The following is a 23,363-nucleotide window of genomic DNA, read 5'->3' as shown; positions in this document are numbered from 1 at the left end:
TCTGAATGGCCTTTTTCCTCACATCAACAAGGGTTTAGTGTACTGTTTAGCTACAGTATAAAATGAGATTGTGTATTGCTTGGCTGCCATGACAGTTACAGCAAAACAAAAACATACATTCACACTGAATCCATTGGCATTCAGTGTGAATGCACCATGAGTTGTTCCACCACAGCAGTGCTCCACCACAGTGAGTCAGACATTCTGGTTGTGTTCAAGTAGGCTAAGGCAGAGGTTTGTAATATTATAGGATGTCAAGAAAGCCATGATCGGTGGCGCAGTCGGTAGCGCTGTTCGATTCCCGCCAGGGGGCGCTGGGGGCGTGTTCCCTACCCCTCGTCATCAGCGCCCACACCCTAGGTGGGGTTGGCAAAAGGGCCTTTCTGTGTGGAGTTTGCATGTTCTCCCCGTGTCTCCTAGAGTAGACACCCTCACAAAAACATGCATTAATCCTGGTCTCTATAACGCCTCCCCCTGGCCAGCCGGGGCGCCTGATGGAGGGAAAGGGAACTGGTTGGAATAACGTTCCACACCTACAAAGGCGACAGGTGCGTCAAGGAGAAGACCAAACAAAATCTGGCGGGCGGCATAGCTCATAGCTAAATGCACCATTTACCATTTACCAAACAAGGGTCCAACAAACCGAAAAAAGAAAAACTCCAGCAAACTGTCTTCAAATGCATAAAAAGGCTTTAATGGGAATACACAACATTTCGGTCTTTTAGACCTTCATCAGGCTATCTTTTATCAAAAAGAAAAATATATTTATTGTCTTTTGGCTTTTTTTTCCTTATAAGTTAAACGTTTTTAATGTTTTCATAAAATCTAATAAAAAATGTAGCACTCTTTTTTTCTATTCTATAAGATATACGGTCAAAACATTGGTAACGAGTGTTCTACTACACTCCAAAATTGGACCCCCAAATCTCTCATCAGTCTGCCCATAATTGAGTCGATGGACAGAATGTCATTTCTTCGAACAGACATACTTCGAACTCTCTGAATACCAAAAAAAAAAAAAAACTATCGAAGCTGCCCGCGGGGCCCCCTGGTGGCTCGAGGCCCGTTTCATTTGAAACGGTCGAAACACAGCTAAAATCCATCTCTGCCTAGAGGGAGCCATTTCTGATAGATTGGATAGAAGCTCGGGTGAGGTGCCGTGTCTGGAATGCTGGATGTGTCTTGCCGACTGCCTCGGGAGTAACACAGGGAAATGGAGAACGCTGCACCACGGGCCCGTTTTGCAACAGCTGTGCTGTGAATCTTTCTGTCACAAATACGCTTCGACAAGACCACTGGGAACCATGAATAGGAAGGTAGTGCCTACAGTGCACGCAATTAACCACATGAACCCTTGCATTCTTATGCTGGGGCCGGGGTAATACTAACCCATTTAGGCCTAGAACTATTGAATGCTTTAACCGGTGAAAAATAGCAGATATACAAGCTCACAGCGCGGCACCGAGTGCCGCGCTGCAAGCTTGTAGATCTGCTATTTTTTGAAAAAGTCGTGAAAATGTGTGCAAATCTTTGAATATATGTATTTTCAAAGCAAACGTTTGTAACTCTGGGGGGTCCCTGGAACTATATATTTTGAGATGGGGGTCCGTGGCCAAATACATCATCATTTTGGGGGTCCTTCACATGAAAAGTTTTGAGAACCACTGACATAGTAGTGTCTCAAGAACAGACTAACTGAGCTCCAGTCAAGTGAAAATGACGATGGCTGGCCAGATTGCTGACATAGAAACATAGGGTTTTTCCAAAAATCTTAGAAGGATTCAAAAGACAGTTATAGAATCGGGTCAAAATTCTAATTTTCACGATTTTAAAAAAATAGCAGATCTACAAGCTCGCAGCGCGGCACTCGGTGCCGCGCTGTGAGCTTGTATATCTGCTATTTTTTTTTTTATATTTAAAGCATAAAGTATTTCGTCATAATGTGTTCAGGCCTAAATGGGCTAAATAACAGATCTGCATGTTGTTAGCTTGTCAATCTGCTAATGTTGCTGAAGAGATTGTGTACAGGGGGAAAAAAGGAGGAGACTAAGTATGAGTCCTGGGAGACCCCGGTCAACTACAGGTGTGCCATTTCAACTCTTAAGTATTTACTGATCTTTTCCTGAAAATGTACTGCAAATGCATTTTCTCCATCGGTTTCTTTCCCTGTTTTGCTTTTCTAATTCTTATGGAGAACAGTGATTATTTTCAGAAAGCAGCAAAAATAGCTGATCTACAATCTAAATGTTCTGCAAAATCTACTGTCTTGCCAATGGCAGAACATGTGAAGTTTTGAAATGGCACATCTGTGGCCCAAAGAAGATGCATATTTGTCGGATATTCAATTCAATTCAATTCAATTCAATTTTATTAAAGTGTAAAATCATAACAAGTTATCTCAAGACACTTTACAAAGGCTAAAGAGCCGTGAGAGAGTGAGGAGGAGAGAGAGAGAGACAAGGGAAAGGGGGGAGGGAGGGAGAGACAAGGGGCACACGCACACACATACACAGGTCCTGCCTGGATATCAGCATTTCAACAGCCACTTGTTCTCAAAGATGGCACCATTATATGTTTGAGAGCACCTGTCATGTTGGCTTTACTGTGGGTGGAAACACAAAGAAATGAGCATACTTTGTGTTCACAGTCTTACAATGATGATCCAACTCCAGTCTGAGGACATTATGGTTTTAAAAGATGACCATGAGCCAAAATCAGCTAAACAAAAGTGATTAGCCTACTGCAAGTGAATTGCCCAAAGACCTTGTTTGTATTGGTTTATGGAGAGAACAAAGAGGCAGCGGGCCCAGTTAATCATAATTGGAATGTTGTTAAATGACAAACGATTGTGCTCGCACCAGCTACTTATGCAGGCCCACGCCTCGGAGTGTGGGCCTCTTCGTCACAGTCCGTGACTTTCAAATTATGATAGATGCGGCAGGGACACTGTCATCAAATTAATGCATGAAATTCAGCATTACTCTTAATGAGCTGCTCATGCAATTAATTAACTTCAAAAGGTCACGTTTGGTCAATTGTCAATAACAGAAGAGGCAAAGAGAGAGAGAGAGAGAGAGAGAGAGAGATCAAGTTCACCTGATTTTGGACACCAGCGTTCGGTAGTGATGTGACGAAGAATACAGGATTGTTGAAAAGGGATTCATAATAAATAATAAGGTTTAATTCAGGTCTGTTCTCAAGCCTTTATTTACACTGGACTGGGAGGACCGAGTGTTAACATCTGTCAATAAACCCATAGCTTTAATAAAGGTCTGCATATAGTCACAAGAAAAAGAGCTTACAAGTCCATTATCAGAGAGTCTGATTATGAAGAGAGTCTGGCAGAATTTGATCCTTGGCCGGAATGGGTACATATGGTTCCTAGATCCTACTATAATTCTTTCAATTATTGTGAGAAGGAAAACTTTCTAATCGTGAATTGTAGCTCTCTAATCTGGGAAGTGTTTCCCATCAAACCCCATTGGTTCCTCTTTTGGTTCAGCACCGTTTCGGCACGTTCAATGTGAGAAATCTAATTATCACCTCATTTCCTTGCATGTTTTGATCCTTTTTAGGCATTTGAAGATGAAAAGTGTAAAACATTCTTTTGATCCAACTTCACACCTAAGTTCTTCTAGACGTTGTTGGATGTCACTGACTTCCAATTTAAATGCCTATGAAAAGATATTCTACCATGTAACATTCTTTGCAGATGGCATTAAGATACCATTTTATCTTATAACATCTTATGCACATCAAATAATTGCTTATAATTAAAGAAAAGCATTTGGCTTATATTTGAACAAAGACGGAACGTTGAATAGTAATGTTCCACTAGTACTATTCCAGAGACTCGCTCATCATTTAATTCCTAACATCCACAGCAACTGCTATTCTGTTAAAAGAGGATGCACATCAAAGATGCTCTAAAACTGCCAAAATGATTACTACATTATGTCATAAAACCTATTCAGGAGTTGTACTCTATCACTGAGTTAAGTGAAACAATGGGGGCACAAGTAGAGTGGAAGGTTGAGTCAGAGTTTGTAATGTTTGTAAATAATATTATTTTTCATTTATTTAAGTCAGGTGCATTGGTCTATGCCAAGGGTCTTCAACAGGGGGTCCGGGACCCCTAGGGGGTCCTCAAAGTTACTACAGGGGGTCCAATTCGTGTGATAGAAACTTTTTTTCTCCTTTTTTATATTAACCACTTTAGAACTTTAGCCAAAAATAGCAGATCTTGTAGATCTGCTATTTTTGGCAAAGAGCCTTGGTGTAGAGGGGGAAAAGAGCAGACTAAGTACAGAGTGAAAGGTCAGGTTTATTAAGTATTGATGGTTCAAGTGGTTAAATATCTGAAAACACAAATGTACATGAATCCAAAATGCACTGATGATTGTGCTGTCAAATGATGAAACTATATGGAATCTATGTACAGGTTGTGGGGGTCCCTGCTTCATCTCTCGCTCAACTAAGGGGTCCTTGGCCTGAAAAGGTTGAAGACCCCTAGTCTATGCTGTTTAACACAAGTGTGTTATTGTTGTTCCTTAGCACCCACCATGTGTCAGACAGACGTCAACCTTCAGCTATTCTGAAGAAGAAAAAAACAACACATTTTAACATTGTGAGTGATTAACTTTGCAATGAGAGTGCGGCTTCTAATGATCAGCCTGAAGCTATTTGCTCTACCAATTTTAGTAATGGCTTTAAACACCAAATTGGCGTCGAGTTTGGCTTGTTTTGTTTACCACTTTTTTAATACATTATTTGAGAGGCTCTCTCACAATATATGTTTTATATTTTTAATTTTGTATGTATATATATATATATATATATATATATATATATATATATATATATATATATATATATATATATATAATTATAATTATATATATATATATAAAACATTTTAACCCTATTGTCAGGGAGGAAGATTGTCCAGAAATAGCCGATCAACAAGCTTACAACGTTTCGTAAAAGAGACTTGGTGTAGAAGGAAACCAGAGCAGACCAACTCTGGTTCATTTCGCTATGTACTGTATAGAGGGTTTAATGGTTAATATGAGTACTTTGTTGTTGTTCCTTAGCACTCATCATAATGTCACACAAACCTTCACCTTTATTGAGGGGTAAAACAAAAATTTACATTTTGAGAGATGAACTTTGTGCTAAGAGTGCAGCTTCAAATGATCTGCCCAAAGCTATTTGCTATCACTTTTAGTAATGGCTTTAAAAACCAAATTGGCTTCAAGTTTGGCTTGTTTTGTTTACCACTTTTCGCATATGAATTGAGGCATGATTTGTGCAAGATTGGCTGTTAGACTTGTTTCACAGAGGCGACGGTACGCAATATGCATAGACTAAAAAATATATATATCTTATGCATCGACCTCCAGCCCTGCATAAAGAGTTTCAAGGCCAGCATATGATAAGCTGTCAGAAAAGCGAGTTTCCATCAGACTGAAATTGAAAACACCGTACACCATTTTATTGAGACTTGCATTTGTGGTTCACCATGTGGAAAATGAAGGTAAACTGAAAAATGGCCTACTTTGAGCACAACTCTTTTTAAACGTGCTCTAGAAAGATAAACAAGACGTAGGGGTCTTTTAGCTGCGGGCAAGCTCTCTCGGCAGAAACTCGATTACACAGTGAAAGGGATTACAATGACCCAATCTCGCAATAATCATGATGCCCTATTTGAAACGATATGAATCCTGGAAATGGAATTTGTTACCGTATTAAAATCGGACTCCAAATTAGCTCTGGAATCCTGATGAACTGGCCGTTTGAACATTTCAAAGTGCAAAAAGTAAAACCCCACTTTGTGCAGTGCACTTAGATGCTTGTACAACTTTAGTCTGTTAGGAAGGCTCCAACACACTGCAGACCCTTTTCAACGCACAGACATAAATCATATCGCCTCTCTCCTACCATTGTCTCCAAGGTGCCGTTACATTAGATGCCTCGCACATTCCTGCACTAACATGCAACACTGTACTGAAACAAAGCTATTGTTCCCTTACCTAAGAGCACTCCTCTCCTTCCGCCTAATGACACTAGCTTACAGTAGCTGCATGTAGCAATAGCAATGAAGTGCAGCAGTGCAAAGAAAATGGAATTGAAATGTACGTCTTGTTAAGTCAAATCAGTAAGTGTTCTCATACCACAGGCGAGAGAAAACTGCTGATGGATCTACTGAGTATCGCAGTTTCCTGGTCACAAACTTGCATTTTAGCTAAAGTTAGATGCCTGTACCTACTGTAGAAATGAGGCTACATGCAGAGTGTAGTTTTGATTTGTATTCACTAATGCAGGCCTGTACACGCGTGCCGGTTTCTTTATGCACATGTTTGTAAAAGTCCTAGGTGCCACATGGCCTAAAACCAGAGGAGTTGTGTTAGTGTACATTTCTGTTGGTGTTGTGTAATTATGTTGTATAATTATGTTGCTCTTGGTCGGGGACCGGCATACTCGGGAATGATGTAAATAGGGAATGAATGCCCCACCTTTTAATGCAAACCCCATTTGTCATAGGTCCCGTTTTCACCATATTTTTACGTCTGTGTGCATTTATGCCCATATATGGAGATATCTGTATCTGTCTTTGTGCGTCCATTTTATACCCATATATGGAGATCTCTTTATCTGTCTGTCTGTGCCCGTATATGGAGATCTCTGTATCTGTCTGTGTCCCTTTATGCCCATTATCCTAAAGGAGTTCACCATAAACAATGTTGTCAGTAATGCCCTTGTCATTATCCACAATGAAAACGTTTACAGCGCTGGATCTCTTTTCCCCAGTTTTTATGTCTTATGTTTGTCTCCTCTGTCTGCGCCTCAGCCAACTCAGATCTCGACTGATTCTTGTTCTCTTCAGCAAAAGCTGTACAGTCGTCGAAATCGGCCTCCGAGTCACACGCTTGTGTCAGTGTGATGTCAGTGTGATGTAAAACGGATATGTGCCCATATATGGAGATCTCTGTATCTCTCTGTCCTTGTCAGTGTGATGTCAGTGTGATGTAAAACGGATACATGCCCATATATGGAGATTTCTGTATCTCTCAGTCCTTGTCCCCTTTTATGGGCATATTGGTTCTACCGAAAAATGTTGTTTTGTACAACTGTACATCATGCAAGTAGGCTACAGTAACGGCATGGAAAGTAGCTAAGAACGTAAGCAAAGTTCTGGACTATGTGCGAAAGTTGGAGTCTGTAGAACCAACCATGTGCTGTGAGACCTCTTTCATGCGATTCGGGCCAATTCGGCCTCGGCTTCAATTAGTAGTCAGGATTCAGGATGTTGTAATGGTATTGTGTTGTTGTGTTGACCTGTATTTGTGTGGTGTTGTGTTAGTGTTTTGTCATGTTGTGTAGTTGTGTTAGTGTTTTTGTGATGCTGTCGCCCGTCATTTGCATTATTTTGCATCATTTGTGGACGTCACGCACGAGGAGAGACGGATAAAGGAGCCAGGATACAATGGGTTCACACCATGCCTCAGGAGAAGGAGAGGCATTTGAAGATATTCTATCAGCAATAAAGTGTATGCTACACTGCTAATTAAGATGAGTTTAGTTTTCTCTCCCTTTCTCTCTCCCTCCCTTCCTCCTCACTGCTTGTCTTTGGAGACCCACAACATTGGCAACTTTTTGTTTTAATTATTAGTGATAGGATTATTAGGATCAAATTTCACCGTAGATTATAATGTAGGCTTATAAGCATGTTTACAATCGCTTACAGACATGGGACGCATAGAAAGTGTTACCCATACAAATGTGTCCGCGACCCACAAATAGGTCCCGACCCAATGCTTGGGAACCAGTGGTGTAAACTTGTGCAGGGATACACACAATGATTTGTAGTCCTTAAGGTGGTTGTATTCCATTAGACATCCTTCTCCTGTCACAACAGCTCACACATCTTGCTGCTGTGTTTGCATTTCTCTCTCTCTCTCTAAATTCCTTACCAAACAATTTCTTCACCAATGTGTTCGTAAAGGTGTCTAGTAACATATCTAACAAAGATTGAAATTCAACATCCCTAGAAAAATGTTTGACAGCTAGGGTAATTCTGGGTCTCATTCACTTACTATACTCTGTACTATAAGGGAAAAAATCACTCCCAAAAATCTGCTTTAAGTGGGGTGTGAGGGGTCTTAACTAGGTGTTTTTAATTATTCTGAATCCATTGCAAGCATTTGTTTTGCACGAAAAACATTCTTTGGGCCAAAAATGGACCCCATACACCTTGTGAAAAGTGATGACTCATCACTAAACCATAGTTTTTTTGGGTCTGTTTTTAGCCCAAAGAATGTTTTTCGTGCAAAACAAATGCTTGCAATGGATTCAGAATAATTAAAAACACCTAGTTAGACCCCTCACACCCCACTTAAAGCAGATTTTTGGGAGTGAATGAGACCCAGAATTACCCTAGCTGTCAAACATTTTGCTAGGGATGTTGAATTTCAATCTTTGTTTGATATGTTACTAGACATCTTTATGAACACATTGGTGAAGAAATTGTTTGGTAAGGAATTTAGATTTGACAGTTATTCTGCTAATTATCCCTGACTATTGCCACTGTTGGTGGCCAATCGCTTTCTCATGGGGGAATTATTGGGTCTTTGTTGAACATGGTCACGTGACTCACATCCTGCTCCTGCTCTTCATGTAAACTGTCTTGAGACAAGCTGTTTTGATTTGTCACTGTATAAGTACCGTAAGTAATAAATAGCATTGATTGATTGATTGATTGAAGGTTCCGTCAGCAGCTGCTTTGTGCACTATTCAACACTGGTGGAGGCAGAGCTTTCTGTCGCTGACTCATTGAGTAACATTTAATTCCCGGTTTGCTGCCTGCCATTTAAACGTTAATGCAGCATTAGTCTTATTGGAAATACCAATCTGCCCACATCGCACTGCCCACCTGTCAAAAGCTTATTCACAACTCGCATAACATACTTTTAGCCCTAAATATACGTGTTATTTAGTTTCATTATGCAACCAATTCTTACATGAGTAATGTTCATGAACTGTGATTGAAAAAGACTTCCCATGCCTTCATCATGCTGTGGTGGGGCTATAGCACTCTCATTTTACCGTGAAACGAATATCACTTCCAAGTTCAATATTACAAGTGGCTAGCAACAATCGTGCTAATTGTTTTGGTAGCATAAGATAAGGACAAGTCGTTGTGTTGTTTACCTTTACCTCCAGACCATAGACTCTGCCCAGTGCCCACTCCACTGAGTCGAAATCTTTTTGAAACGGCAGTTTATCCCGTCCGAAAAAGCATTTGTCCAATGAGCACTGGGGGTATCTGGGGGCTATCTCAAACTGTGCACAAACAGTTGCTGACAGCAGAGGTGACTTGTAAGGAGTAATATCATAGTTATGGGAAATATTGTATGTTTCACTAAAAGGTTTCATTCAAATGATGCGTCCACCAATTAATTCAGTGCTTGGCTGGAGCTCCGCCTGTGTGGTCACTCACTGGAACACAGGCACAGACTGGACCAGTCAGCACAACATGTTCAGCCCAATGTCCCCCTAGGCTATGGGATCTAAACTCCAGGCCCTCTAGTTGTGTGTTGCACACTAAAAATGTGCCTCATGTTTCAATAATGTAAACATGTTTTATGATTGATGAATTGTCAAAACCAGTTTACAGACTGGTACCCAGTTGATCTCTACTGATTGGTTAGGTAAAATCGAGTGGAGGCAATGTCAGACTGAAGCTCTCTGTCAGGATATAACAGATCCATGCATTCATGCATTTATAGCAATATCATTTTTTGTAATAGCTTTTATTTGTTGTTATGAATTCTTCATGTTCTGTAACAGCAACTGCAAATAAACCTCTGAACAGCTCATAGAATAAGCTGTTTGTGCCGCAACTATAAAATGGTCTAATTGCACTCGTGCACTTCTGCTTATTTTCTATTAGTTGGTTTTATTGCTATAAACAGTTTTGGTAATCCCTGGATTCCGCGGCTAAACGATTCGTTAATTGTCGCGGTTTATAAGAACCGAGTCGCCACTTTTGACCTCTGACATAATTGCCGAAAGTGTACACAGGGTTACCTGTAAACCAATTAGCTAGTGTTGAAGTTGCTGCAGAGTTTGCAGTGTCACCTTTAGTGAACTCCGCCTGCACAGACACATAACAGTCCATAGGGAGAGAGGCTTAATTGCTCTCGCTTTCTCTCTGCTCTGATTCTCAGTGGGCAGAGGGAAAAAAGCAGTTTTTCTTTCTTTTTTCTCCCTCTGCCTCCGAGTCCTTGTCGGTTGATTATATCACATCTGTGATTAAGGACAGACTGTTCATTTGGACACAAAGCTTGCTCCTTATTGTGGTTAACAAGTAACACAGCGAATCTGCTGAGAAAAGAGATGCCTTTCTGTGCACAAGGAGAGAGATTTAAATGCATGTTTGTACGTGCTTTTTTGCAACATGCACACTCCGTAAATAACGAGAAACAAGACATTTGCATGTAGATTTTTTTTGTGTGGCTTGTTTTGCTCCAGAAACCGGCGGATTTACAATGGGAATTGAGCCAGCAGTCCAATGCAGTGAAGTGAGAAATACAGCCTGAGGGGCTAAAAAAGCTTGTGTCTTAAGATATTTCTTCTGTGGCTGTGTACCACCAGGCCGCAAGCAGTACACCTGCCAGTACCGACTTATTATGGCTGGTGTCATGGCGGGTTGTTGTCATAACCCAGTGTCAGATCCAACCGGAAGGATGGGCGGTGGACGTTGTCACCACTGTCACGTTCGATTGATGACACTCCCTCGTTAGTTAATTATTGTCAGAGGTGTGTCCAGTTAGGGCTGTCACGATTATGACATTTTACATGACGATTAATTGTCACTCAAATAATTACCATTGCGATTTTATTTGACAATTGACAATTGCATTTCTGTTTGGCTTTTAGTCTTTGAAGTTGCACATGGTAGATATGACACATAACCTAAATATACAAAGGAATTACTGACATATTTGACAACTTTATACTTCAAAAAGAACATTTTGACTTTTTTAAAGATCTATGAACATTTTTCAACATGGAAACGATTATGAAAAAGAATCTCGATTACCGGTCAAATAATTGCGATTAGACGATTATGTAATCCAGTCTGCCTGCTTCTTTCGTCAGTCCTTCCTTCGCTCCTCAATTTTCTTTCTTTCTTTCTTTCTTTCTTTCTTTCTTTCTTTCTTTCTTTCTTTCTTCCTGTGCGTCTGTCATCATATGTCAATGTTGCCGTATAGCTGGTGAATCACCCTTTGTCTCATTCCCTCCCACTTTCCGGTAGTCTCTTTCGTTCTGTTCCGTCCCTTGTTCTTTAATGTTCCCCTGCCAGTATTCCCTCGGCCGTCTCCTACACTCCGTCTTGCTCTCCCTCCGCTGCCTCCCATTTCATTTCCCCGCTGCCATCGTCCCCTGTCTTTCTTGGCTGGATATCTGCTCCTTGTGTCATTTCGTGTTCATTTGCTAATGGTGGTGTGAGGGGAGAGTGTTTGTAGCTGTTTGACCTTTGCAGTGTCTTGTTTTTGCAGAATGTGAAGTGTCAGTCTCGGAGACTGACAGATAACTGACTTGCACTGCCGCTGGTGTTTGCTTGGGCAAACACGTGCCCAAGGGACCCTTTTACCCTCAGTCGGAAAATTCCTTTTTTATGTTGGTGTTAGTTGTATCTTGTTTTTTTCATTATTTTAGAAGTTGACGGCTTACATTTTTTATTGAAATTCTATCAAATATAAAGATGGAAATGTATAGTAGCACCCACGAAAACATACACCTGATCAAATTATGGTATAACATACCTGTAGTTCAGGAGTAGTACAATATGTATGAAAATATATCGTCGTCGTTGGGTGAAAACCTCGTATGTCCAAAACCGTTTTGTATTTATCATTTTCAAAATAATCTAAACTAGTGAAAATAGCCGATCTACAAGCACACTGTGTGCTTGTAGATCGGCTATTTTCACTAGTTTTGCGCGTCAGTCTTGTGTGATGAAGCAGGGCTTTGCTTTACGAAAAAACATTCAAATTTGAATCTTGGAGATACGAGGTTTCTGCCCGACAGTGACGATATGTGTAACAAATGTTACCATAGTATGAACATAACGTGATCATAGATGGCAGTTGTGTGGCGACATCATGGTGGGAATTGTGGGTGTCGGTGGGGTTAGTGACCGTTTTTTTAGCTTGAGCCGCTGTACCCCAGCATGTCTGTGCACGGCCTGTTTTTGGGGCTGTGTGTGTACATTTGTGTGTGTGTGTGCGCGTGTGTGTGGATATGGGTGTGTGCAGTGCCTATGCGTCAGCAGAAGTGGGCAGGGATAGATAGCTTGGCCTTGAGGGGGAGGAGTGAGCGAGATGTGGGGTGGGACGAGGAGACGTGGTGGAGTGGGGAACTCCCCGGTGGGACTCATTTGATTGCTCTTTCACTGCGTTACCCCGCTTCTCCCTTCGCTGCTTCCTTCTCTCGCTATGAGGCACCATCTGCTCATGTGATCAGATGAGGATGTTTGTTGCTACTCAGACACCTGCTTTACAAACTTAATGAATCCTGTGGCTTGTATAAAGAACGATAAAGGCAGTTTGGAGAGGGAACGCTTCAATGGGAGGCTGATGTCGCACTTTGCATTGTTTCATTTGGGACTATATATATCTTGCTCAGCACTTTGGCCACTTCAAAAGCACCATATTTGTGGAATTTTAGTGACACGTTTCCACCGGTATATTATGTTATATATAGGGTATTTGAGTCGTCATAAAATGCTTACATAAGGTTTCTGTTGCGTCCTACCTGGCTTGGGCGTCCCGCTAAACTGTCCTGTGATTATGTTGCTGACTGTGGGTGTCCTTGAGGAGGTCACGGACAATGAGGAAACCCACTCCTCAACTCTGTTCATCATTGAAAGGGGAGCACAACAGACTGCAATACAGATACAGTATGGAGGAGAGAGAGACATTCCATAGGAAACCTTGCTGCATATAGTGTCAGATTTCTTGGGGGGTAATATTCGCAACTGAGTCACGGTGAGACATTTAATTCCGCTGTGAGCTGTACTGCTTACTCTGCAGTCAAAAAAAGATGCTGATTTATTTTTCTTTCTCCCCTGGACCTTATCTTTGGCAGTGGGGGGAGGATGCCGTGCTATGAAGCATACAGTATAGACATGAAAGGATAAATACCTAAATGAAACTCTCTGAGATGAGAAACATTTAATGTGGCCCACAAACAAGCGCATGAGCCGAGAGGTTGGCAGCCAATCACTTACCTCTCTTGCTCCGACCCTGCACCCTCTGATGTTCATCTTTTATTTTTTCTCCCTTTCTTTTCTTCTTTCATCTTGCGTTTCTTTTGCACAGCTTTTGATCCCCCGACTGCTACGTGCCACGTCTACTTTTATGGCAACCGATTTTCTTCATCATCCATGCATTCAGCACTCTTTTTCTCAATCCTTTTTTATGCCCTTGGTGTGTCTTATTAGTTATGTAATCTTCACTGAATGGTAATAATTAACACGTTGGTTCTCCTTTGTGAACCAATGAAAAGGCCCTGCTGTCTTTCTTCCATTCATCTCCTTTGTTTCCTTTCTATGGAGCATGGGGTCTTGAGTCTACTTTCCAACACCACTCCTGGCTGCTATTTTGGCGATGGCCTGCATGTGCTAGCCGCTAACTCTTCGGATTTTCTGTTCTGTCTTGGGAGAGAAAAACCTTTGCCTTTTAGCCTGAGCGTTTTGGAGCATTTTGGGGCCAGTAAAGTGTCTGGCACTGCTAATCTTTCCCCTTTGTCTGTCTCCTGTCAAAGGAATGTATAGCTGTCCATTACTACCTTGCACAAAAGGAGAGAAAAAGAAAAAGACGGGAAAATAACGCAATTCTGCCCTAAGCACAGTATTGTGCATTAAACACAAACGCCAACTTTATCTATGTCTATGTTTCTTTCCCCTCTGCAGGTATACGTATACCTTGTGCCCCTTCAATCAAGTTACACAACAGAGTGCTGCAGGAGCAGAAGTGTCATTAGGGTAAGTAGCTTAATTAACTTTTGGCTTTACAATTCATATCCAGAAATAGTCGGGGGAAGGGTTGAGGACGTAGTGTAAAGACCAAGCACTAGTCGACTAGCGTTCATGTGGTTCAAATACAGAATGATAACGTTATTTCAGCTGTAGGCTATTTACTTTACTGCATGTAATCACGGGTAGCGGGACGGGCGACGGGTCCTTTTTTCGACGGGCAGGGCAGCTCTGGTTTTGATTTTGATATAATCACGGGTAGACGGGCGGTCCACGGATCTGATTAATGACGGGCGGGGCGGGCGCGGGTTCAAAAAATTGGACCTGGACTGATATGTATGTAACATAGCATATCCCCATGCTCATAAATGTGAATCTCTTGTGGAACTGCTATTTTCAGCAGAGAGATTTTGTGTAGGGCGGAGGGGGGACCCTGGTGGACCCTGGTCAATGAAGTATATAGGGTTTAAACGTCTATAGTATGTGCACACATTATACATAATAGTCACTATAATCTTTTGTTTGGATTTCAGCTTAGTAACTCTACAGTACTGTGCATACAGCAGCGATGTTAGTCTTGCTTGAAGCATGAATGCTTGATTTGTTGTGTATTATTATTTTCTCAAGAGTTCTTTAAATATAACTACTGGTGTCCTTTCTGACTAATCTGGTCTGAAAACTATGTTGACACAAGTTCTGCCACAGAGTCAGTCCAAGAGCTACTTAATCATTGTTACAACATAAATATGAATTTACCCTAAGACCAATATTTGCGCTATTGATCTCTTTTATTGTTATTCAATCTCTGTTAGGCTTCTTCTGACCTTTAATCAATGGCTAACAGATCTCCATTGCCGTTTTCATTTGTGCTGCTGATCAATGGCAAAGACGGGGCGAGGTTCATATACTGCTGGGGTTGTATTTCCTCCACTGTGAGGGGTTTCAATTTCATGGAAAAGGATTACGCTATGGCCTTTCACCGTCCCAGGGGGATTGGCCCAATGTCGACTGCTGGACATTGGTCTGTATCAAAATGCCTACGTGCGATGAAAGATGCCACTCAATCCCCACAGGAGTGAACCTTCAGTTGTCACCAAGCACGCTCTCTTTTCTTCTTTCTTTTGTGTGAGAATGCTGGATGGTGGCGAGATTGCTTTAACCCATTTAGGCCTAGGATTATTGACTGCTTTAACTGTTGAAAAATAGCAGATATACAAGCTCACAGCGCGGCACCGAGTGCCGCGCTGCAAGCTTGTAGATCTGCTATTTTTGAAAAATCATGAAAATGTATGCAAATCTTATCAATATATATTTTTCAAAGCAAACGTTTGTAAGTCAAATCTCTGCTTCTGGGGGTCCCTGGAACAACATATTTTGAGATGGGGTCTGTGGCCAAATACCTGTCATTTTGGGGGTCCTTGACGTGAAATTTTTTGAAAACCACTGATTCAGAGGAAGGATTTAGAAGTCGGGTCAAAGATCGCGTCAAAGATATTCAAAGACTTGCACTCATTTTCACGATTTTTCAAAAATAGCAGATCTACAAGCTCGCAGCGCGGCACTCGGTGCCGCGTTGTGAGCTTGTATATCTGCTATTTTTCTAAAGTTTAAGCATAAAATAATGGTTAAAGTGGTTAAAATCTAACGCGACTCGGGCGCGTTCCAGGTATTTGAGAGTTAAGGGGTCAGAATGAAAGAAGACACACTTTCTTATAATGGAATGGCTTCCCTGTGCAATTGAAAAGGCAACATTTATTAACAGTTATCTGGCTAACTGTCTTGAATTCCCATACATAATAATAGCCCACATCTAGCCTACAAGTCCATTGAAAACATTTATTCTGTCTTACTGTACTGGGAGAATTGCTTTCCTTTGTAAATGCTGCCTTATATAGCGCCTTCATCCAAAGTCACCCATTGAAAGTAAACACATTTACATTCACACACACAGACAGCGGAGGCAACCAGGGTTGCTAGAGTTTTCTCTAGGATTAGGGTCAGGGCTATGGCCACCCACATCATCCTTTTCCATTGGCATGTATCTTTACGATGCCTAGTGTCTACACATCACCATTGATGTGCAAACATGTTAACGTGAGCTTTGTGTTCTAATGTCGATAACGTTACCATCAGAGCTTGGCCTTGCTGTATGCATAGTATCAGCTGAGCAGTTGATTAGTCTGCTTTTGCGAGGACAAGCGATATGCCTATCTATGCTCTGTTGTACGACTATAAGTGTCGCGTTCGTGCCCGCGTTGTGAGCTTGTAGAGCGGCTATGGGGCTGTTAAGTCTGACATCATTTTGTAGGCAGAGGAGAACTTTTGGCCCCAAAAAAAGCGAATCTTTTTACTATTTACTAATTTTTCTTCTCTTTGTTGTTGACAGGAAAGTGGTAGAATTATACTTTAGTCGTTATTTTTGTCTCGGATCTGTTGAAATAGCGAGGGACAGATATTGACAATAAATCTGCTTGGAGGTCTGACTACAAAATGATGTTACGGCTTAAAAGCCCCATTTTCGTCACGCAAAGTATACAGATGTACATACACAGATAGAGACAGATAAGACAAACATGCTCTAGATCAGTGGTCCTTAACCTGTGGGTCGGGACCCCCAGGGGGGTCTCCACATTATTTTGGGGGGTCCTCAGATGATTAACTTAATGTGCAACATTGTTTTCTCACTCAACAGTGAACAAACCAACATAAGGTTTAAGTGTATAGACTATATAGGTTATCTGCACATTTCTAAAGTGACATTTTAAAGAATTTTTAATACCTCTAAAATTACAAATTAAACATCGCCCAAATTGTCAAATATTAGAGGCAGAAATTGTGCGTTGCGAGGCGTTGTGAGCATGTAGATTGTCTATTTTCATAATAGAACCGTATTATACAATGTAACTCTTAGTGCTCGTCAGGGTGGGGGGGGGGTCCCCAGTTAAAATATGATTATTTTGGGGGTCGCGGCCTGAAAAGGTTGAGATGGTTCTAGATGGTTAGGCCCCTTCGATGCCATGCCATAAAAAAATAAGTAAAGACAGAAACGATACAGATACAGCAGTATTTTCTGGACTATAAGGCGCACCTGACTATAAGGCGCACTGTCAATGAATGGTCTATTTTCAAACTGTTTTCATATATAAGGCGCACCTGACTATAAGGCGCACATAATAGACGCTACCGTTGCGTTATGCATCCAACAGATGGAGCTGTGCTAAAGGGAATGTCAATGTCAATGAATGATCCATATATAAGGCGCACTGGACTATAAGGCGCACTGTAGTTTTTTGAGAAAATTAAAGGCTTTTAAGTGCGCCTTATAGTCCGGAAAATACGGTAAATGGATCCACTGTTAAACATGTCAGCTACAGGTTGCAGTTCCATCCTGCCCACCGATTTAGAAGCAACACCTGTCAACTTACTGCTGCCATTGTTCTTCTTTTCCATGCTTTTATAATCACATTACGCACCCATCCACTTATATCTGAAACCTCTTTGTCTAGTGAAAACAACGTAAAAAACTAATGCTGTACTGTATGTATGATACTTTTCTTGGTGTTTGTTTTTGTCTTCTTCTATCCTAAACTTTTCTTGGTCTGAGTTGATAATTATGGGATGTCATTTGGCCGTCCTCTTCCCCTCTCTAATTAGCCTTAACCATCAGTCATCTGACTCCTTTGCAATTATGAAATTGATATTCAGTTGACACTGAAACTTGGCTTTCATGGATAAACGACCTGTTTTGATTGTGGGAGGATGGACTAATGACTTATTTTCCAAACTGACAAATAATACATAGGCCACAATAACTGTGGAACATCTGCGATAGAATGTCAAAACATGTGCACATTAGGTAAGATGCCATAATTATGGAAGTCGGCGTGACACGCTCGTCTTTTTGAGTGTGCAATTTTACATCTTAAATCTTTATTTTTGGAGCAAATGTTCTGCCTGCCTCTCGTGGAAGGGCACTGTGACCACAAATAGTTTTACGACAGTTTTGCAAAGTACCAAAGTACATTTTACTTGAGTACAATTTGAGGTCCTTTACATGAGTATTTTACTCCGCTACATTGCTATTGTTGGGCTATGGGCAGTTCAGACACCAGTGCCTACCAATGACATAATCAAAGGATAGTCTAACCTAATAGAAAGGACAGCCTTTCCCTGCCTGGAAAGTTAGCATGCTAATAGAAGCCATTGTTCTTGCATTTAATACACAACATACACTTTCCCTTGAACATTCAGTTCAAGTGAAATCTTGTTTGAAATGACCAAACCTGCCTACCAATGATATCCCTGGTAGGCGCTGGTCAGGTTTCTGAACTCTGAGACACAGAGAGTGAGTAGACAAAAATGGTACCATGTTATTTAGAGCATTAGTGAGGACTAATTATATGAAGATAGGTTGAACATGTACAGTTTGTTTCAGATCTAAAAGCTCAGAACACATGAAAGAATGAATGAATGAATGAATGAAATAAGGCAACGTGGTTAACTATCCTCGGATAGGAGGCATGTTTCTCCTCATATATATTATATGCTATTTTCCCCATAATTAAAAAAAAAAAGGTTCGAATTTTCGCTTATGCCCAAGATAGGGACATCATCAGTGTTAAAGTGGTTGATATAAAAGTATATATATATAAAATATCACCCACCGCAAGCCTGATAACGGGGACTAAATGCTTCTGGACACAGTGTGTGTATAAATTACACACACGTACACTAAGCACTGCAATGTCATTTGCAGAGGGTGGGCAGGCAGCACGGTGCACTATTATATGGAGTACTGTACTGCATCCAGGGATAGTGTTGTGGGTAGAGTATAGATGTGTGTGTGTGTGTGTGTGTGTGGGGGGGGGGGGGGGGGGGGGGGGGGGGACTGGGGGGGAGAGACGACATGAATCATAGCCTGTGCAGAGGGAATAAAGTTCATTTTTTATCCAGACAGACCATCAGTCAGCCCTCGCAGGATATGGCCGGTCCTCCCGATATCAATCTACGTAGCGGCATCCTGCTTCTCCCCAGAGTGGGTGGGGGAGGGGGGGATTGGGGGAGGGGGGGAACCGGAGTGCTTTGATTTAAACGGCAGCATTTATCACACCTGCTTCAGCATCCTAAAGGACATCCGGCAACAGCAAGGAACAAGCAACGGAGCAAGAGAAGCAGGGAGAACATTCCCATGCACGTCTTGTCAGTTGAAGTTGTGAAGTGCATTGTCAATGCAACTGCGACTATAGTGCTGCAATGTGTTTGCAATCACCATTAGTCCACCCGTGTCCCCCACCGCCTCCCCCCTCCCCCACCGCATTATTATTATCTACAACATTAGTGCCGCGGTGGTTTGGCTACTGCTCTGAGTATTAAATGGATTTGTTGCTGCTGAATTTCGATTACAGCTAATACACGCTGCTTAGTTTGTGATGTGTGACATGGCTTATAAAAAAAAGCAGCGTGCTCTCGCTGCGTGCACGCTGGCTTTAACCTTGCTGCATGTTTGGTGCGTGCAGTTGTTTGGACCATTAACCATACAGATGTCCTTCAGGAACAATAAATCAACCACGCAGCACTTTCTTTTGTTACCGCTTGCCTTTCTGCCGCGGCCACACACACACATTTCCATTATGGCTTTCCGAGACATGTCAGTCGGACTGTATGCCCCCCAATTATCTGTAAATATAGATATTATACAGCGCGTACGTGCCCATGAATTCCAATGTCTCCCGTTTTCCATTTTGCTATTCTTCCCATAGTCTCTGGCGGCGCACCCGCTTCCTGAAATGGCCACCGTAACAATAACATCAGCTATGATAATGATAACAGAGTAGGGGAAAATGCTCGCACGGCGACAAACACCGCGCTGCTCTGACAGCGTCGTCCATCTTCATAATGCACCTCCCCCGTATGCAGACGTGACTTTTCGTGTATGACGACGGGACAGCGAACACACAGGATCCAAAATGTGGTCTACCGCCCAGGGAAGGAAAACGAACAGAACGATATTTCAAGTAAACCGAACAGAACAGCAATAGTTGTCTTTTTTTTCCCACAAGCTGTCCATTTGTGGGGGCGAGGGAGGGGGAAATGAACGCGTAATGTCAACTGATTTTCCGGCGCGTTGCTGGTGTTTGATTAGCGACATGGTGCTGGGTTGGTTTGGCAGAGTCTGGTCACTCGTGGAGGTGCCACGTTGCAGTTGCGTGTTTCTAACCATCCTGGATCACTAACCTATACTGTAGGTTGCCTTTCCCGAGAAACGCCCCTGAGAATGTGGCCGGGTTCAATCCCCAGCTCCGCCTGACTTTGTGTCGAAGTGCCCTTGAGCAAGACACTGAACAGGTAACTGCTCCTGATGAGCAGGTGCCTCGCTTCATTGCTTCCAGCGTGTGTGTGAATGTGGTACATTGTAAAGCACTTTTAGAAAGGCACTGTTATACGTAAATGCACCATTTACCCACACAAACAGCCAACAAACATCGATCCGCTATAAATTCCTCTGCATCACACCAAGCTTTTTAGATATACAGTACTCGAGAGATGTATAAGTACAGTATACGGTATAAAACAGGAAAGCGGCAGAATATACAATCCAATTAGCAGGGGTCTTCGCTGCACGTGCTGTTTATTATTTTTCATTCACATGGCTTTATGGTGCACTGCAGCGCACTAACTGCCTCCTCCGTTTGACTTTCATAAACGCAATTCCCCAGGAAGCATGTTGTCGACATCGAGTAATTAACCGCGTTAGAGCAATTTTCTTCCCGAGCTGCAAATGACGAAGATGGTTGAAAACAGCACTTAACGAATGCCTCCACAAGTCTGCCTGGCCATAACAGCCCTTTTGCCAGGAGCAGAAGTGCAGCTGAAATATTTATGTGGCCCTTTTTAGAGTTTGCTTTAGATAAACATTGAAATAACTCTGGATGCGTGATATGGAAGCCTATGGGGGGGGGGGGGGGGTTATTATACATAAACATCCATCCCCTATATCGTCATTGTCGGGCGGAAACCTTGTATCTCCCAAGTTTCAATTTGTATGTTCTTTCGCAAAGTAAACACCTGCTTTATTGCACAAGGCTGTCGCACAAAAGTAGTGCGAGGCGTTGTGTGTTTGTAGATCGGCTGTTTTCACTAGTTTAAATCATTTTTAAAATGAAAATATGCAAAACGAACGATTTTGGACATACAAGGTTTTCACCCGACAACAACGATATAAAATAGACATGTAGAATGTCTATTTTCCCCCAAAAGACTAGAAAGCAGTGAGAACAGAGCTGGAGTACTTCTATCCACACAGCCTTTCAGGTGAAGCTTGCACTGTTTGTTTTTTTGTGGGTGGGTGGGGGGGGGGGGGGGGGGGGGTTCTACAGACGGGGAGGAGAAGGGGGGTCATCTGCATGCGGATGTGAAAGACGGTGGGATCACCCGCGGGGGGTCAACCCGGCGGGCTTTGTGTTTTTGGGACTCAAGGGAAATCAGGTGGCCGCGTGGCTGGGGGTCACGGGGTCGGCGTGTGCCGCCCTGCGGGGTTCAAGGAGCCGGGCCCACAATGCACCGGGGTCAAACCGTCCTCCACAGACACACTGTCATCGCTGGAAAAAAATACTCACATTCTTTACTTAAAGTATCAATACTGCAATGTAGAAATACTCTGTTACAAGTAGAAGTCCGGAATTTCAAAATGTACTCGAGTAAAAGTACAAAAGTGTTGGTATCAAAATGTACTTAAAGTACAAAAGTCGAAAGTACTCACTATACAGAATTTCCCATTTCACAAGTTTTCAAATGTATACAAAGCAATGCTTCTTATCGTGGCGCATTATGAGCTTGTAGGTCGGCTATTATCAAATGGTCGAAATGAATATAGGGCTCGAGAGTGGGTACTGTATATTTTGTAATAATAATCTAAATTAAAAAAGTAACTAGTAACTAAAGTTTTCAAATAATTTTAGTGGAGTAAAAGTACATTATTTGTCTCGGAAATGTAGTGGAGTAAAAGTATTGGAAATTTGAAATGAGTAAATGTACTTATGTTACTGCCCTGTTCCTGTCACACCACAGGAACAGGGCGGCACTGAAATCGTGCGGAGCCCCGTCGAGCAGCTCGCCATGTTCACCCTCTAACCTTGGAAGCTCACCGCGTTAGACAATTTGAGCTTGGAGTATGTCCACTATTGCACTGAGAGCAGGCGGGGGAACGAAACGGGAATAATAATTACTCTTGTATTCTAAACAGCGCCGGGTCGAGGCGGTGAAATTATTCACCACACGTGACCATAAGAAACGTCTTTCACCTTGGTGGCTGTGACTCACTGCACGCTGTGAAAACAGGAGAAATGTACTCGCTGAAGATGATAAATGTTCCACTGCATGAATATTGTGATTGAAGGAGATGAAGCATGGAGTCAGACACTTTAGCGTTTGCGCTACTGAGTCAGGCGAGAGGAAGACGGCGAAGGCCTATTGTGAAAGCAAAAGAAATAAATAAAATAAAAAAATAAGCCATTAGTGTTGTCAGTTTCCCTCGCAGGTTCACATCACTCTGTATTCAAACCCACAGGTCTCCCTTGAACTGCTTTATTGAACAGTGCATTTTCAAACAGAAAACAGCGGCAAAGGCAGGTACTGTAGCCTAGCAACATTGAAACCATGGCCGACGACTGTGGGTTCTGCATGGCCTCTGTGAAGGCAGGCAGGCAGGAGCCAGGCCCCACAGAGAGTTGGACGGTGTGCTGTCAGGCGGGAACCTATTATGTCCGGATTTCAAACGTTTGAGTGTTTCTTTGTAAATGAATGCTCTACTGGATCGAACAAGAGCGTCATGTAAAAAAGCTCATGTGTGTCGCGGCACGGCGCGCTGTGAGCTTGTCGATCTGCTATTTTTGCTCATTTTGAAAGAGAAAGTAAAGTGTCTGTGGGTTTTATAAATATTGAACCAATGAAAAGTATTAACTAAAGCTTGTGACTAAATAATAACTACATTGGATCCATTGGAACACAGGTTATTTATTGTGGGCCCGCCTGAAAGGCGAGAACACTATGTTATCTTCATTATTTATTTACCAAGTTCCGTCGCAGACAGTACAAAGGCAGGACCCTTAGCCAATGAGGTGCAATTGGCGGAAAAACATCTGGGAGTGGTGTTAGCTGGAGTATTGGTTGAGCTTCACATGACAGTTAGCACGCTGCAGAATATAGTCACGTTGGCAAACATAAGAAATCAAGGAAAAACAACAATTTATTTGATTAAGAGGTTTTATTTTAGTTATTTTTTTAATCATTTATTTACGAGCGAGCCCACACTGTTTTGTAG

General features: G+C 42.1%; 1 protein-coding gene across 1 annotated transcript in view; it reads left to right on the top strand.

Annotated features, from left to right (window-relative positions):
• The window catches only part of LOC308298693 (glucosidase 2 subunit beta-like), a 205,762-nt gene that overhangs the window by 155,963 nt on the left and 26,436 nt on the right, over window positions 1-23,363 (top strand). The window contains exon 13 of the mRNA XM_080742338.1: window positions 13,982-14,053. Coding sequence (XP_080598464.1) covers window positions 13,982-14,053 — 72 coding nt within the window. The remainder of the gene's footprint in view (window positions 1-13,981; window positions 14,054-23,363) is intronic.

This window comes from Nannobrachium achirus (assembly GCF_963921795.1).
Source record: "Nannobrachium achirus genome assembly, chromosome: 14".
NCBI classification, from domain to species: Eukaryota; Metazoa; Chordata; class Actinopteri; order Myctophiformes; family Myctophidae; genus Nannobrachium; species Nannobrachium achirus.
This window is presented reverse-complemented; position numbering and strand designations above follow the sequence as displayed.